Source organism: Nuphar pumila, unplaced genomic scaffold (genome assembly GCF_984573655.1).
Source record: "Nuphar pumila unplaced genomic scaffold, dmNupPumi1.hap1.1 HAP1_SCAFFOLD_978, whole genome shotgun sequence".
Lineage (NCBI taxonomy): Eukaryota > Viridiplantae > Streptophyta > Magnoliopsida > Nymphaeales > Nymphaeaceae > Nuphar > Nuphar pumila.
In genome coordinates, this window is record NW_028323553.1 from 15,039 (window position 1) to 33,087 (window position 18,049).

At 54.0% G+C, this 18,049-nt stretch overlaps 2 protein-coding genes across 2 annotated transcripts; one reads left to right on the forward strand and one right to left on the reverse strand.

Moving 5' to 3' along the window:
* Positions 1-1,811: 1,811 nt before the first annotated feature.
* LOC149809615 (uncharacterized) lies at positions 1,812-2,345 on the reverse strand. Its single transcript, XM_089994745.1, has one exon. It carries the CDS (start codon positions 2,343-2,345, stop codon positions 1,812-1,814), a length of 534 nt encoding a protein of 177 aa, XP_089850871.1.
* A 3,563-nt stretch (positions 2,346-5,908) lies between these two features.
* LOC149809616 (vesicle transport v-SNARE 12-like) lies at positions 5,909-6,586 on the forward strand. Its single transcript, XM_089994746.1, has one exon. It carries the CDS (start codon positions 5,909-5,911, stop codon positions 6,584-6,586), a length of 678 nt encoding a protein of 225 aa, XP_089850872.1.
* The last annotated feature ends 11,463 nt before the right edge of the window (positions 6,587-18,049 follow it).

The window sequence follows — 18,049 nt, forward strand, 5'->3', positions numbered from 1 at the left end:
CTGTTCAAGGAGACGCTGTGGTTACCGTCCTCCAAAAGCTCCTGTCCCGTTTAAATGCCTGTTGCATTGAAACTTCATGATTCATTTCACGATCATTTACCACCACTGAGATGGCATTGATCACTATCCCAACGCTCACCTTGCTCAAGATGTTGACGTGGGGCAGCTCGAGATGCAACATGCTGGAAAGGCACATCAGCAGGGCCGAGAGGAACTTGTAGGGAGTGGTGCAAAGGTGGGAGTCTACAAGCTGGACGGCTGTCAGGCTGCAGTGCCAGCGCTGAGTCATGCAGGTCACCACCGCGTGGAAGTTCTCATGGCACATGTGTAGCTCAGCCTGACCCGGGCAATCAAACAGCAAGTAGCTGTTTCGCTGCACCAACGGAGCAAGCTTCTCCTGCGCACAGCTGTTTGTTGGCATGCAGATAGGCAACGAATGGATTGATTCCAGGATTGATGGACAAGGGCCGAGATCTTGTCACATTGTGCCGTGCAAAGCTTGCTCGTTTGATGCTGTCAAACACGCACAGCTCCATTGATATCTTGGGCTCTGACGGCCATTTTGATACTCCTGCAAGTTGTAGTTGATTGGCACAGACTGCTGCGATCTGTGCGTGCACAAGCACCTTCCATCGGCTCCAAGGTGTCCAATCCCAGTATCATTTTGGGAGATTGTCGTTGCAAAGTGAATCGTTAGACGCAAGATGGGATCGATTGATTGAATGACATACCACAGCAATTTACGTGTGCTGTAGAAGCATGGGTCAGGTTTGGTCTTCAACGCATTGTGAGTTGACTTCCGAAGCCCTCTGAATTTGGTGGCATCGTCGCACAGCTGCTGCAAATGTAACTCATCGCTCATGAACGGTGTTTGCGAACGGTGTTCACAGACAAGTTGTGGTTTCCCTTGTGACACACAACGGGAAAACAGAACTTTTTGTTTGTACTGGGCAACCACCCATGGCTTGTCGATTTATCTGCTCTGTTGGACGAATGAGAGCCGCGCTTGTGCAGAAATGGTATGAGAGGAATACGCACTTCAAGCCAGTCGAGGTTGCTTGCAAGGTAATCCATGCAGTATATCAGGCCCCCGTTCGGTCCCAGACCCATCTGCTGTTGCACTTCTTCCAAGCACACAAGGTCGCTGATGTTGACATCACAATGGTATGGGAGTGCGTCGTTTGCCGGATCCAGATTGATGATGGCTACATCTCGGCCCGAGGCCTTCAAGAACTCGGAAATGCCTAAGCAGAATGTAGTCTTACCACTTCCTGGCGGCCCAATGACCAACTGGCCGAATGGCATGAAGAGGATGCTTGTTATGTACCTCAGAGCGTGGCCCACCCCTAAACGTCAAGCTTGCAATACGATGGCCGCAATATGCTTAGTTTCCAGTGTATTTGTCTCTTACACTTGCACACCGCCTATTTGAAATATGGATATCGCTTCGTGAAGCCTGCGGAATCGCACACCCACCCTGACGGAACAACTTCGAAACGGATGCGAGAAGATGATCAGGTGGCACTACGGAAAGGAATATTGCATAGAGTTACAAAGGAGAGATTCACAATAACAAGGAAGCACAAAATGTCTGCAGGCTTCAAATGAAATTCACATTGAAGTGCCAAAACGCCAGACAGCCAACCAGGGTGTAAAACAACTCTGCACTGCATCGAAGCCTTAGGAGACAGACGGTTGTTGAGGTGTGGTACGCGCGACGCTGCTCCAACATTGGTGATCGCACCGCCAGTACTAGCAATTCCTAGCCACCCTACAGATAGCTGGTTGTTCCGTTACTAAAAGCGATGGCTCTACCAGCTAAATAACCGTTTGCTCATCTGTGACAAGGTCTTCCTCGCCTTCGTCAAGTTGTCGTCAGCTGTATGAATGGTATCCCGAGAACGCTCCAGGGTCTCCCGTTGGGCTGCCAAGTTCTGCAGCACTTGTGCTCCGATTTGTTCTGTCTCCGCCAAGGCAGCACGACCCTGTTCCAATTGTGCTGTCGAGCGGGCAAGCTTTGCATCATTTTGAATTAATTCCTGGCGCACGTTCGATGGAGCGCTGGGCTTGCAGTATGCCTTGCACTTCCGGTCCATCTCGTTTCGACGGGTCTCGCATACTTTGAGGCGAGTGTTGCAGCTGTCGATGCTGACTGAATCGGAAAGACCGTGTTTTTCTAGTCTCATGCGCTTCAACAAGGAGTCCACTTCTGCCAGCTTGGACTGGGCCTTGCTGACAAGTTGTATGTCAGTCACAGACTCGAACGATTCGAGAAGTCGCGCAACTTCGTTTAAGAGCTCGCAACACTGGCAATGATGCTGATCGAATAATTCATTTCCTGCCATTCTTATCAAATAATACAACCGTTCAGCTCATCGTTCTTGTTCATTTGCACAGAGAATAGTGGCGGAATTCCGACCAACAGCCATCGATAACAGACGTTGTCAGTCGATTCCATCATGATATGATTGCTGCGTTGATGGCCCTTCTGCTTTCCTGGCTTGCAGCCAAGTCGTAGCCAGGACGACGCTATCGACTGTTGCTGAATCACACTCGGCCAGTCAGGGGTTTGATGCCAAAATAAAACTGGATGATTCTTCAGGCCATAACTCTGATTTCAAGATCTGACAACCTTACAGCTCGGAAATACACTTTGACACATCAGCAAGTACATTTGCCTCAACAAATCAAAGGAGGAATTAATTGCAGACGCCCAGGCTCAGGTTTTCACCGATCCAAACGCAAATCATGCAACTATGACTGAGCACACATTTCAATGGTCACAGGAGCTGTCATAAGATATGTTACATTGTACAAGATAAGCAGGCACCCCAGTGCATTGCAGCACCCTCAAGGTTTAAAGAAGATTGACTGCGCAAGAGAGAGACTGTGCAATTTCTGGCTGCACCAATCCAGATAGATACAGCAGTGAGACATCATCAACCAGTCATCAATTCAGTCAGGTTTTGTCTCACAAAGACAATAAAAGCGCTGACCTTGCACTGGCTTGGATGACTGAGCTTCAGTCATGAGAGCCCTGAATAACCAAACCATAGCATGCCACCAGATGCTACGTTCAAACCAATAATTTACACCGTTTACTGTACATCAAGAGCCGCTGCACAGCGTTAAGCACCTCCTTGGCAAAAGCAGATCACGAGTGCCCCAACTCCATGCGGCTACTGGGCTCATTGACAATGTAGACCACCATGCTCCTGGGGAATGGGAGCATGGTGGTCTCATATCTCATGAGGGAGTTGTGAAGTCCACATGCTGACGTGAACTGTGACACATCAATGATCCATATACATTGTCAAGGAGCCCGACAGGCGTGCATAGGATGAATTAAATGGGGGCTCTGGATCTGCTGATGCAGAGGACAAGCTTACCGCTGTGCAACAGCTCTCATCGAGGCTCCCAGCCGCACTACAAGCCAAACACCCTCTTGGCAAGCTTCTGCATGTGCTCGCCGAACTTCTTCCCTGTCACTTTCGCATCATGGTCGTGCAGCGGGTTCAAAGTGACCTGTACATACCTTTCGTTAATACAGTCCTTATTGCACTGCGACCCTCAGAAGTTGCAAACACTGCTCGTGTTATTACTTTACGACCGTTAAAGATTTGCCTACAGCCCTGTCTTTCAAGGCCTCGTGAGTGCTCATGTGACGTCAGAATGCGGCGCGGATTGTGCGACGGGGTGCCCAGCATCGAGAGCTAGCAGGCACAGCCGCTCATGCTCCTTTGTCTCACAGAACTGGCACCAAAGAGAAAAAACAAAGCATTTAGAGACGGCGGAAAGATACAGGTCGTACGGTAGGAGTGTGGCGCCCTGGCACAGAGCCACTTATTCTCGGTGCATCTTGCTGAGGCCTGTAATCACGCATGTTACCACGGATAAAACGTTCAGTTTCCAGCAATTGGAATGCGTGCTGTCTGTGAGCGGCGTCGCTCTTATGTTGCGCTCCCCTTTAGTTACATGCTGAACTTGCTAGATTATGCAAGGAAGTGCCTCCTCTGACATCGACTGTGGCTCTTGCTTGCCTGGTTGGCTACATGCTAAACCTGTTCTTGACAGATTCAATGACAAAAATGCATGCACATCGACAGATGTGCACAGTAGGCGCAACACGCTTATGCGTCGCTTTCATCATCACACAACCCTGTGACATGATTGGGTTTGTTGAACTTCATACAAAGCTCCTTGCCCACCCGCTAGATGTGAACAGATGCAACGGTCAGGGCACTGACATGTACATCCATCCACATGTTACTTAGCTTGTTTTACAAGCACACAAACTGTTGCAAAGGACGATCGACACATCGAAGCGGCATCACCTTGCCACTCAACGCTTCGCCAGGCAGTTGGGATTTGTGGGTCTATATCCCTGAAAACGCATGATTATCTGGGGCAGGTAAGAGGGTCTGAACCCGATCTGGTGAAGTTGCACTGTTGCAACTATCAGCTTGGAGCGTTGCACAGGATTGCTGATTGCTGCATCGCTGAATTTAATAAGCCTTGTGTAGCAACGCCTGTTCAAGCTCACCGAGTCACTGCCCTGTTCAACTATCTCCATCCAACACGGCTGATGATCGACGAAACCAAATGATGCAAGGAAACGTGACGCGCCTTGAGGAAGAGATCACTGGCCTCCACCAAAAATGTTTTGATGTTCTCATCAGCGTGACGACCATCATGCAGTAACAGAAGCTTGCTGTTCCCTGGACTTACCAACGCATTTACCCTTAGGGTATTCCATTTCTCCACACACTGCGTCAACCCCCCACACAAGCATCAGTTTTGTAACAAACTTCAGAATTAGAACACCTGCATCACTATGGCGTGCTTCTTTCCCGAGTTAAACCATGCTCAGCATCATTTCCCTCCTGATATCTGGCTCGTCGGCAAGCCAACTAGAGCAGTGCTTCTACATTCACCTTTACATGAATTCGTCGGCAATTGGTTGCCAACAAAGCGGGCCACATGCAAGTTCGCATACGCCACCACATAGCCCAATATCATAGCAGCATTGTAGGGTAAAGCGTATTTGTAGGTGGGAGCGACAACAATGGTGCCTACCAGGGTTTTGCTTGACAAGGGGAGTCAATGCACGCACCTTCAAGTACCCATTCGTGCTGCGCCATTGTTCGTCTTCTATGTTATCCAATGAGGCATGAAGTACGAATTGCTGAAGTGATTGCGGCTTTAGCTACGGCACAGCTCCAGTTCAGGGTTCACTCGTTCACGCAGGCGTCCCAGATAACACGACTGTGCCTGCTAGGACATACCATGTTGGGAAGCGAGCTTGAATTACTCAAGTCCAGCTCATAAACCGGACAATCGTTTCGAGTAATGATCGCAAACCTTAACACTGACATGGCTTCTCACTGCAACCTCGACGTTTCTGTGAGGTTGCTGCGAAACGACTAAATTTATGTGCACGTAACACGATGTTCAAAAAAAAAATTTGCATTCCTTTTCGTACAGATAGAGGGAGCCCGCAAGTTCGTCGGCTACGAAGGGGAATGGGAATATCGACCGGGGACACGCTGTCGCTGCGAGGTAGATTAGAGCATTCCGTAAAGCGTGGTGCTGTGCGGATTTGCATATGGTCTTGTCGTGCACGTGCGAGTATCTGTGCAATTGCCAAGGACATTCTGTGCTTATCGTTGTCTGACTCACCAAGCATAGTTTCCTGCGAGCTTTACACAGACTGGCGTTCAGCACGCAAAGAGCAATTTCTGCTTCAAACAAACTGGCTGCAACGTCAACCGAAAAAAAATAGACGTTGCATCGAAAGTCGGCTGTATTATCATGCTTGCCAGTATGACGTACACTTGAACGCAAGAGTACACCACTCCATCCAAAGGTCGGTTGTTGCAAGGTCACTTGGTCTGGTCAAGTACTCACCATGTCAGATGACCCGGAATTACTTTTGTTCGACCAATATGATCGGGAGTATTGCGCACTGGCGACATCGGTTGCTCGTTTCATCGATTCCTTGCAGACAACCACCGACCCAACTGAGCAGCGCAACATCACCAACCAAGCCCAGGCAAAGCTTGCCGAGATTGATGCCTGCCTCAAGAAGATGAAGATGGAGAAGAATGGGTTGTCTGATGCAGCAAAGTGCAAGCGGTGTGACATGAGGTTGAAGGAATACGAGACGGACGTCCGAGCTCTCAAGTCCAGGTTTGAGACGAGCAAACGGACTTTACAGGCGTCGACACGCTCACAATTGATGAATGGTGCACAAGGTCGGTCAGCAACTGCCCAGGTGCGTGGGCAGATGCTGCAAAACGATGCCATGCTTACTCGGTCGACAGCCCGTTTGGAGGAGGGTCGCGCAGCCATTCATGAGGCAGAGGAAATCGGTGCATCTATACTACAAACCCTAGGTGGCCAGAGGGAGACTTTGGAACGTGCTCGCGATACCCTGCATGGGTCTGACGACAAGCTGACCCTGGCTCGCAAGCATTTGACACAAATGGGCAGGCGATTACAAGCTAACAAGATCATCATGTACACAGTAATCGTAGGAATGCTGATCGTTGTGCTGTATCTGTTCTTCTCCAAGGTGCTTGGGTAGAGCTACTTGTGCCATTCTTCTGTTTCTCGCCAAGGAAACAAAGCATCATCATAGCAGAACTGAGACCCTTGAATGTGTGCCAGCTTGAAATAATTAAATAAGTTGCAAGGTGCTGAAGAAATGCACCGAATTGTAATGCTGTAATGTTGCAGAAGCTGCATCAGGAGCTCGCAAACCATCCATACACTTGGAACTTGGTTCTGCTCATTCCCCTGCAGATGTGTCAAATTTGTTTATCTTCCAGCTTCACCTGGATTCTCGATGCATCAATGGCTGGAATCATCGCATAGCTGCTTTGCTAAGCTCCGAAATCGAGTCCCGTTTTGGACACCCCTGCATTTTAACACGCATATCGAACAATTCTGAACATTTGGCAGCGAAATGAGCGTTCGGCTCAGAGTGAATTTGATGAATAGCATTGCTACGAGCTGGGCACTGGTGCGCTTAGGCTGCTGTGTTGGTGAGGAGTGGCTTTAATCGAAATGAAGAAGGCAAAACGACCATTAGTGTCCAGCCCAAGCTGAGGGCTCTTCAGGGATTGAACGGGCGGTCCTTCGAGCTCAGATAGCTAACTTGTTGCTAGCTCGATAGATGACTTGTCCGTTTTTGGAGGTACATGGTTCATCACAGAGTTTGGTCATTGCTGCGCTCGGAGTTGCACCCAGCCAGAAGTGAAGTGAGCACATCAGCCCAAATGACAATGGACAATTGGGTGAAGACAACCATTCACCACAGAGTATTCAGCTTGGGTGTGTGAAATGTATACGCCAGACCAATAATACTGTCGTATCCATTTGGAAATTGGCAACTCGAAAAACTACTTGGGAATTATGGGGTCTGCAAACATTTCATTAAGACAGCAAATCACCCACATGCGCCACCCAAGAGAACTCAAGCAAGAGGATGATGTCCCTGGGATATTGCACCTTGCAGTCCCTAGGGACCTGTGGCTGACAGTTCTGTTGCTGGAGCACAAGTTGCAAACTTGTCTCGAACTTGCCACCCACACAAAAAGGGCAGGGTTGTCGCAGCAGAATATTGTCAGAAGATGCAAATAGAGAAGGTCTCACCCATTGCCTGAGAGCCATGGAACAGACAAGCAAAGAATCAAAATGAAAATGAAAATTTGGACACCACCAAATGTTGGCAGGCGTAATCTACGGCGGAATTTGCTTCAAGAACAACTTCTCTAACCAGCAAAGAATCAAAAGGTACCCAGCGTGTTACAAGCGACAGGGCTGGCAAAACAGGAAAAACACAGAAACTAACACTGAAAACAAAGTCACAAACTAAGACAAAACACACAAGAAAACCAGCAACCTAAGCCACGCCGGGATCTTCCTGCGGTGCATCACACCCTGCATGGAAGTCCGAGCCGACGTTCACTGCGATACGAGAGAGGGACTTGTAGTACATGCGCGCGTTGCCCTTGCACAAAGCACAGCTGAGCTCCCGACGGACGCCACGTACGAAGGCAGCCTTGGACACCCGGTTCCCCCCCCCTGCCGCCAAGTCGCCAAGCTCCGAAAGGAAACGCGAGGCGGCGGAGCCCATGCGGCCAAACGACTCCACGGCGAGTGGGATGAAGTCGTAAGCGGAGCCCTCCCCGAACTCCTCGAAGGCTCGTTGCTTCCGCAGCTCCGCCTTCGCTGCCGCGGATCCGGCAACCTCTGCGGCATCGCGAACAAACGACGCGGCCACCGGGTGCGTAACAACGCAGTCCATGACGCTGACGCGGCCGTCAGGCCAGACAGTCAAGATATCCCCGCGACGAAGACCAGCAGCCCCTTGCGCCCCCGCAGCTGCAAGGCTGCTGTATTGCGGTTCCACGCCAGACGCGCAGCCCGCACGGTGGATGGCATGGCGCCAGGCCGAAACCCAGTAGTTAAGGCGCATCGATGCCTCACCTGCATTGCGGTTGCACGAGAGAGCGTGGTCCGGCGTCGTGGAGTCGCCGGCGGTGCAGTGGCAAGGCGGAACATCCACCGCCGTTGTCACCCCTAGACCGAGCAGGTGACGCCCCGCTGCAAAGAATTCTCCATTGCTAAGGCGCAAAGTGGGCGCGGTGGGCAGCGCAGTTAGCCATGCAGATGCAGGTGCACAGGATGCACTGCGGATACGCGCCGCCGCGCGCCGACCATCTGCGGTGGTAGTGTCGCAAGCTTCGAGGAAGGCCGCGCCCAAGCGATCGCCAACGAGGCGTGACACGGACTTCTGAACCCCGGGCAGCTCCGCTTCAACAAACTCGGTTGGCAGGTCACGCGCGCTCTGGTCCCATTTGCATGCCTCGGATGCATCATCAAAGACACGTTGCCAAGCGGTCAACAACCCCGGCCTTGTCACACTCGAGAAAGGCTTGCATGCATCCGGGCCTTCCTTCATAACCGCTTGCGCTTTGGAGGCCCCCGCCACCAGCGCCGCGTCTGCGACAAGCGACGTTGCGTCGCGCGGCCCAAATCCGCCGTGCCGCAAGGGGAGTTTGAGCTGTTGAATCGCACTCACCGATCGCGCTCCAGTTACAGGCACCTGAAAAAGCGCAACAGCGGCCGTTGTAATGGCTTCCTCCACTCGCGCAACACTGTGTTGCAGGGAGCCCCACGGCACAGTGCGCATGAGGTGCGCCATGCGAAGGGACAGGGAGGATCGGAGCAAGGCAAAGTGTGCCTGAAGACTGACCGGCAAGGCCCTGAGTTTGTGAATCTGTGCGATAACGGAGTCCGCGCGGGCGTCCAGGGTCGCTGCCTCGTACCTGTCCGTGCCGATCGGCGTGCCGCATACCGTGATTCCCTCCGGGCAATGCATGATGCCCAGGTCTGCCGCCAGCGCCGCAATTGCCGGCGAGGGGCCCGCGGTGAGTGCACACTTGAGCGGCTGCACGCGCAAGCCAACGCTCGCAACCCCTTGCACCCCTGTGAGCGCGAGAAACGCGGCACGCAGAGCGTCCACTTTGCCAACTAGGCTGATGTCGTCGGCGATCGCCATTGTGGCGACGGTGGGCGCCGCTGCTGAGGTGCGCTCCAGGATCTGTTGCAACACGAGGGCAAAGAGCAGCATGGCCAATGTGTCGCCTTGGCGCACCCCCATGCATGACTGAATCGGAGGAGTGCCCGCCTGCGCTCCAACAACATGCAGGTTCGTAGGGGCGCCGTACGACCACTGAACGTACGCCAACAACGAGGGCACGTGTTTCTGCACCGCCTTGAAGAGCGCCGACCGGTCCACTGTATTGAAGGCGTTTGCCATGTCAACGGTCAGTAATGCCGCCTCGGAGTCGGACGCTAGCGCTGAGCGGACGGCGTGTGCAAGGGCCTCTACTCCTCCAGAAACGCCCACCGCGAGCTGGAGAGGCGCAAGTGAACGACCAAGTTTCTCGCACGCGGTCATTGCGCATAAGCCTGCGAGGCGGTATAGCACCTCCCCTATCGCAATGGGCCTTGCCCCACCGTCGGGCTTTTGCAAGCCCACGAGGGACGAGTCTAGCAGCAACGGATGGCGCGGGAGTTTGCCCGCAAGCATGTGGTTGATGATTTTAGGGTGGCATTGAAGGCCTCGGATGAGCCTTTCACCGCAGCTAGCACGTGCTCGTACGTCATGCCGGTGGGCCCACCTGCCGAGCCGCGTTTGGCCTCGAGTCGCTCTAGAGCGCGCTTGAAAGTGTCCTCGTCAACGCGAAGCGGCGGAGTGTTGTCCTCCAGCGGGGCCGGGGGCTCAGCGAATGGATGTTTCTCGCGCAGGGCCGTGATGATCTCAGGCAGACGGGTATCAGCCAAGGGCGCTGACGCCAGCATGCGTGCGGCGCGTGTCACACTGCCGAGTGCGAGCATGCGTTCCATACGCAACGCCATGAATTGTTCGGCTGACAGCTTGCGGCGCCGAACACGCGGGATAGCCACCTCTCGCTCATTCGTGACCTCGTCATCGTCCTCGTCCTCAAGGGCTTCGCCCGCCTGTATGCGTGCCATGCGGGCCAGATTGCGCCCGTGTGACCCGCGGCTGTCCGCCAGCGCACGTCGCGTAAGGTCCGCGAGGACATCCAAAGCAGCGCAGACCTCCACGGACGAGCGGGAGTCGTCAGCGCGCTCGACATTGTCGTTGACGTTCCTGACTGCGCACGCAAAGGTGCGGCTCCATTGCGTGCGGACGGCCGTCGGCACTGTTTGCGGAATTATGATACGCGCGGTAGGGCGGCGGGCTGGCGTTTGGTGGTTGACGGCGCGCAAGGCGCCTGTGCGTGAGCGTGCGGCCGGTGTGCTCGGCGGTCGGCCACGTCCGCGCGTCAATGGCGCTGGTGACGCGCGGCGCTGTTGCTGCCTGACGGACGTTCCAGCACTGGGGCCGGCAGCAATTGGCGTGGGCAGCGCATTGATTGGCGTCGGCGTGGGCGGCGGCGGGGGGGCGGCCCGCGGCATTTGAGCCGGGGCTGGCACAGTCGGGAGTTGCGAAGGCATGACGGCGGCAGCTGGATGCGCATTGAATGCGGAGCGAGCGGTGCTCGGTGCCGAAGGGGCTGAGGGGACCTGGGCGCGGCGCTGCAGTGGCATCGGCAGGGCGCTTCGGGGCTCACCGCTGACATGGGGGACGGGCGCAGTCGGCGGCAGCGGAGTGGGCTCAAGCAGCGGCGGAGAGCGGCGTGGAACATCGTTACCAACACCTTATCGATGCGGCAGTGCACGAGGGCGCAGGTGGGGGCCCCGCGGCAGCACTGGCGGCTCGACACGGGTGGGAGCCGCATCGCAAGCTTGCTGCTGCGATCGAGCCAACAAAGCATCGTCGCATGCGGTGTAGACGCTGCTTGGCATGTCGGCCACGCTGACAAATCGTCGCTCGGCAAGCAGGGGGACTATGTCTCGTCCCTGGGCTACCAGGCAACTGTGCAGGCTGCTCGTGCCACCATGAGATAGACGCGCCTTCACCGCGCGCGACAACAGTTATTGCTGGAGCGCAGGCGCGCGACAGCGCTCGAGCGGCGGTGACAAGTGCCTCGCAGCGCTGGCTTTCTTGCGGTAATAAAGCAGCGACATTGCGTGCCAGGCTGCGTGTGGCGTAAACATCTGCCAGACAAACCCGTTTGCATGCCGGCAAAGGGTTGCTGGGCGGACCTTGTGGCCCATGTTTGCGGGCAAGCGCAATGTCTGTTGGCCGCGGATGGGGTGGCGGCGGAAGCAGCGCCTCTCGCAGCGGCTGCGCGGCCCGAGGCGTTTGCGAGCTTTGTGTTGGAGAGGCGCACGCGGGGGTGACGTGCGGCGGTGAGGGGGGCAAGACCCCATCCTGCGGAGGAATCACGGACGATACCTCGGCCGAGGGCACATTGGGACATTGAGTCGGGGAGGCGCGAGCAGGGGTCTCCGACGCTGGCGGAGCTGACAGCAACGTGTCTAAAAGGTACCCAGCATATTGGGCAGGTTTACCATGGGTGAGATATCATGCATTTCAAAGAAAATGACCAGAGTTTATCCATGGCATGTGCGTCGCAAACCATACTTCAGCTGATCACACGATGTAATAAAAAAAACTAGAAAAGTGAGAATGGCGCCCACACGGGCTTGCCTCCTGTGTAGGTCCACAATTGATTGATTGTTGTCGATCTGATAGAGTGTTTGGTATGTAACCAAAAGCTAACTGATGGTCGTCGGTATGTACTACCCATAAACTTTTCCTGCTCTACATGCACTCCATGCAAACCCGGAGTAGCAGTGTGTTTTTGTCAAATCACATAGCAATAAGTAGTCATCCTCCAAGGTTACGATAGACCAAGTCATCTAGCGTTGTAGGACTTGCACTTACGATAAAGCCTCTGACCGTCAGGATGCCCTTGCGCAATTTGCTACAAATGGCCTCATGGTCTGCCTACCGCTGCTTCGCATACAATCACGTTCACCTGTACAAAGCAAAAGGGCTCGAAGGCTGAAGTGATACGTTGCCAGATCACAATGTTTGGTAAAACTACTTTAATCTATGATAGCGAATCTATATGCACCCATTCATGGGTGAATGGGCTTCAGATGGGTATCAAACACCTGTCGATGCAACAATCACCCTGGGAGTCGATCATGCCAATCATTCACCAGCAGCTGGGTGTCAACTGACAGCATTCTGATGGTGATGATGTATATTTTACACTACCACATCCACATGCTCATTGGCAATTCCAAGAACTACTTGGGAATCAATTCTAACTCTAAGCTAGGGAATGTGGGTTTGCTACGGAACGTGCGACTGCATAGTCGTTGTAGATACACAATGAGCATCTCTATATTGCTGATGACAGAAACCATCCATCTTTGCAACCGCTACTAGGCAAAAACGCGACTAACGCTGGATTCACCTATCTGTGCCAGCATGCTACATCAAAAAGCACCACGGTCTTTCAGTGGCTATTCATGGACAGCACGGCACATGCTGCGGCAAGGTTAGGTCACTTCAGTCAATGGCATACGCACCACCTGTAGCTTGACTTGTCCTGATTGGCGTGGGATGCAAGCTGTGCGGCTCAACGCCTACGCTAAAGAGGGGTCGCCAGTCACAAAACAGCAGCCGTTTTGTGACCAGCGGCTCCCCCATAGCATAGTCGCTAAGCCACACGGCTTGCATCCGACGCTCTTCAGTGGACAAGTTGGTGGCTGCATATGAATCCAGGCCCCACATGCGCTGCGTGAGGTTTGTATAAAGCTAATCGCCGCTGATACTCGTAGGCCCCTTGTTAGGTCTCCGAACTTGCGACGCCTCAACGTTTATGATCCTTGGACACGACTTCCATGCTGACGGGACAGCGTCGTTGTCAGCAGCAACGAGGAAGAGGCATCGTCAAAGGCCGCATCCCTGGTACGCCTCCGAATGCCTGGGCGGTTTCGCGCTCACTTCCCCCCCCAATGCCGCTGCAATGCATTGGCCTCGTCGTTCCGGGCAAGCCTTCGCAGGCATCTCACCACGCTCTCGAGCGCCGCCAGCACCAGAGGGTGGAAGCGATGCATTCCGGCCGCACGGAGCTGCAAGCATCGCTGGAGGAAGCGCAGTGCGACTTCTGGGTGGCTCGTCGTGCAGAGCGCGATGTCCTCGCTGACGGTCGCGAGAGCCAACGAGTCGACGCCGTGCACCCATTCGAGGATGCCAGTGACAGCGTCGAACTCGGTGAGGGCCCCATCAAGGTCTCCGGCGGTGCGTAAGCTCCTGCCGTAGTACAGATGGGCCTGCGCGACGAGGCCGTGCTCGCGCCCAAGCAGGCGCCTGTAAATGGCAAGCGCCTGACGCCCGTGCTCGGCGGCTCGCTGAGGCTCCTGCAGCATGCTCGCAAAGTAAGGCAGTCAGCTTTTGCTAGAGTGCTTTGTGTACTGGGTTAATGTGCTCCTGGCGCATGGATTCTATGCAACAGACTCCTTCCCGTGCACCACAACGCTTATGGCGGGCGAGTGATTCCCAGCAGTAATTGGAGTTGCCAATGACCATGTGGATGCGGTAGTGTTGCAACAAAATTCATCATCGCCATTTAATTCACAACATTCTTAGCTTTGAACGGTCGTGTTCGCACAGATGCAATTCATGTGCACCATTACACTCCACAGTCGAGAGAATTCTCTCCAGTCCATGCGTGCTGCCATCCAGCAGAGACAATGTCAAAGCTGGACTCGGGAGCCAGGAGCTGTTCATCAGCGGCTGTCAGCCAGACTCCAACATCAGGACCACCCATAACGCAATCCAGATGCATCGGCAAGCCCTATCGTCAATTTTGGTTACCACGGTTGCGGCATGGTTTCGCACCCCCAAGTCGTCAAAGACGCGAGCCAGGTTGAAGTGGGAGTGGCCCACAGCAAGGTCGCTGTCTCTGTTTGCAACAGCACAGCGCATGCCAAGCACTCCCTCCTGAAGCACCGCAGCGTTCTCAAAGTGCAACGGTAGCATTGCCCCATGGCCTCGAGCACGGTTGCGGCGTGGCCGCTCTCTTCCCCATGCAGCTCCATGGTCAACTCCAGACACCGCGTGAGCAGGTGCAGTGCTGCTCTTGCCGATCTTGTGCGACACGATCGCGTGCCTGCCACCCCAGGCCCTCCACGGCCGGGTCGATGTACATGCGCAGGTCCGCTTTCGTCGTTGTCCGACGAAAGCAGTTCTCGATGCACAGGTCGGTGCGCTGGGCCGTGACTGTGATCCCCTCGCTCAGCTGGAACAGCGCGAGCGCCAGAGCAAAGAGCACGCAGCACTTGAATGCTTTACGCGACTGCCAGGGCGTGTTGAAATAGCAGTCGAAGCAATCCAGCAGCGCTGGGCTCAGACTCAGTGCACCGGTCTGACTCAGCGCATGACTGGGCATGCGCTCCGAGGGCGTCCAACCTGCCACCGCCGACGAGTAGTCATCCTCCACCGGGGGCGGCAACAACACGCCCTGCGCCGCGATCGACGAGCGCATGAGCGACATTCCAGACGCCAGTTGCGCGTCCGCAGCAACCGCACTCGCGTCTTGGAAGTTGACCTCCGCAGCCTCCATATCGGCCAGTGCTTGCCGCAATCCTTTCTCGGCCGCCAGGTAGTCGCCCTTATTCACGCGCACGAAGCCGTGCGCGTACAAGGCAAACGCCCGCTGCAGAGGCTGCGGATGCTGGGACTCTGCTTTGATTGGGGCCTCGAGAGCGCTCCAAATCGCGTTCCGGATCGCCCGATCCAACACGTCCAGCCGCGTTGTGCTGCGGATCGTGTCCTGTAGCAGCGGCACGACTTGCACCAGGGTGGCAGAGGCCGTGGATGAGTCGATGTGGCATGCCATCTCTACCACCTCGTAGAGGCGCTCACTTGCGCCTCGCACCAGCACATGCAGTCCTCGCACGACAGTTCAGTCCATCAACGCTGTGGTCGTGCAGTAGGGTGCAAGCTACGGATGCAACAGCAACCCTGAAGTATCAATCTAAAAACATGTATCTTTACAACATCACCGCATCCACATGGAAACTGGCAACTCCAAGCACTACTTGGGAACATAGTTAAGTCTAAAGCTATGTCAATTAGATATCCTCACACTGCGTGATTTAGGCTGGGTGGTACAGTATCATACTGCCACCCCTGGGGTCGTTGGTAATACTGATCGGGACTTATTGAAGTGCATGTCGGCCTTGGGCATTTCTGCTCCTACAGCGCAACCTGTTGTGGCTTCGATTGTGCGCACCACTCTGAATCCTACGCCCCATGGGTACGTTTCCGTCTTCGCGTCTTGCGGCGCCAGGGGCCTGACGTGATCCCCGATTGATCGGTTCATTCATTTACACATGGCTTTGTTTTGCACCGTCAAGAACTTGACGGCCATCTCATCAATCGTGCCTTCCGAAAACCACCGTAGTTCACCATCCCCTTTTTGGGGATGCTGCATCCCTGCTCTAGCTGTCTCGCCCTTTGTCAACGCCGCTTGCTTTGGGCTGGCATATCTCGCTTCTCTTATACTTATCCTCACACTATACTGCATCACAGTGCTAAAAATTGTTGCAAAGCTATCTTCGCACTAGATTGTGCTTAAAGCTATGTCGCATGACATGTTGCTGCTCCACGCCGTACCGTTCTACCATGAAGATGATGTATCTTTTTACAACACCATAGTGGAAAGAATTGTACAGAAAACATCATACGGATCCAAATAACTATTGGAGCTGCCATGTTGATGATGTTATTTCATCCACAATTATCATCAGCACCGACAAGTAAAACAATGCTCCACAATGTCAAGCCCCATTGTTCTACGTCCATGCCAGTGCCAGTACCCATGGGTAGGCGCGCCTTCAAGAGATGACTCAGGACTGTAAGGACCCACTGGACGACCTGAGTCATTGGTGTACACAAGCACATACCTGAACTGTCTGAGCGACCTATGGCTAGATCAGTGAGGCAAATGGAGGGTCTACAAGGGGTGAAGTGACTGGAGTAAATTAGTCGTAGGTGGAAGGGAGCGGTCCTACCAAAAGACACCAACAATGTTCATGGTCAGGGACCAGGGGGAACCAGACAAGCTGCATGATGTATCAAGTGCTTTGCCAGAATGGAGTTCGATATCTACCCATATCTGCTCAAAATATTCATGAATTTTCAGGGATACGGACCCACGAAGCAAACTGCCTGGCGTCGACTAGTATAAGGAGGGCATCAAAGCATATGTGCCCTGGTTCATAGTCTGTTGTATGTAACAAGACCTCATCATCCCATGTGATCGAAAGAAGCTGCCATCAGTTGCGCCTAGTCGCTGTTGAGCGCATAACTACGAATGAAATCCCACATCACCATCTAGAAATACGACAAAGAGGACGGCAGAAATCTTCAGGGAGCCATAGCAAATATGTTGGGGTTTTGGAAGGCCACAAGATTGAGCTCTGCCCCCTTCCATTGTTGCAATAGCTTCATATTATAATTCATCATCGTACACCTAGACCAGACCAGTCTTACATGTTATACTGCAAACGTATTCTCCGTCAAGGCCTGCTGCACTATGCAACTGCTGAACATGTTGGTGTACCGTCCGGTTTGGATGCATCCCTATCAGTGTTTCGCGACTCTGCCATTTGCGGATCGCGATGCCTGAAAATGCATGAATTTTGGGACACACCCCATTTTGGCAAATCACTGATTTTTATGCATTTGCAACTGAGCGTCTTGCATCCCAGCAAGAGCAGGCAGGCAACATCGATCAACGCGGTTGTGACGCACCTTGATTCGGGTGTTGCATCCCACCACGCCCTCTGAGTCAGCCATGAGTAAGCCTGTCGCTGACTCCCGCTTACTCATGGAGCAGGCTCGCCACACCTCAAACAGGCAGCAGATGGTCCTGAGAGAGTCGCAGTGCTCGTCCACGTAAAGCACAGCCGTTTGCGACGCCTGCACACCCAGGTAGTGGTTCAGCACACACTGATGATGATGGTTTATGAAGAAGATGATGTTGACTGTGCTTCGTACATGAATGCTTGGTTGCTTTCGGCCTTTGCAGATTCGCTCCTGCTGCTATCTGTGTGATGTTATGATGATTGATGCTCACCGTGCGTGACGGGTTACAGCAGTTCCGCCCGTTTGGTGGCCCCAGGAATGCCACCCTAAGGCAAAACTGGCAGGCACTGCACGCAGAAGGCGCGGCAAACGCCCTTCGGCCCCTGGAGGCGCTGAAAACTGACGAGGACTGCGTTGACACCGTCCTGCCTGGTGTGCAGCGCACTTTCACGCAATTCGTGGCTCAACGCCGCAGTGACGATCTACTAGGCTCATACCACCCCAACACAGATGCTGGCCCTTGCATGCGCGGCTGCGCTTGCCACGCCCTCGCTATATGTCTGGACACTATCCATGACGCTGCGGTTTACGGATGCGAACTTCATCGGCACCATAAGACACTGCCTCGGGCTGACACACTTGCCTGCCAACGCGCATGGCCGTCAAGCGCTTCTGCGGGCAGTATCTCGAAATACATGCATGCGGGCGAATGTCGGCCATGCACCTGCCAGACCC

What these genes read in the sequence shown, in the direction of transcription:
- LOC149809615 (XM_089994745.1), bottom strand. Translation starts at nt 2,345, where the DNA reads ATGGCAGGAAATGAATTATTCGATCAGCATCATTGCCAGTGTTGCGAG.
- LOC149809616 (XM_089994746.1), top strand. Translation starts at nt 5,909, where the DNA reads ATGTCAGATGACCCGGAATTACTTTTGTTCGACCAATATGATCGGGAG.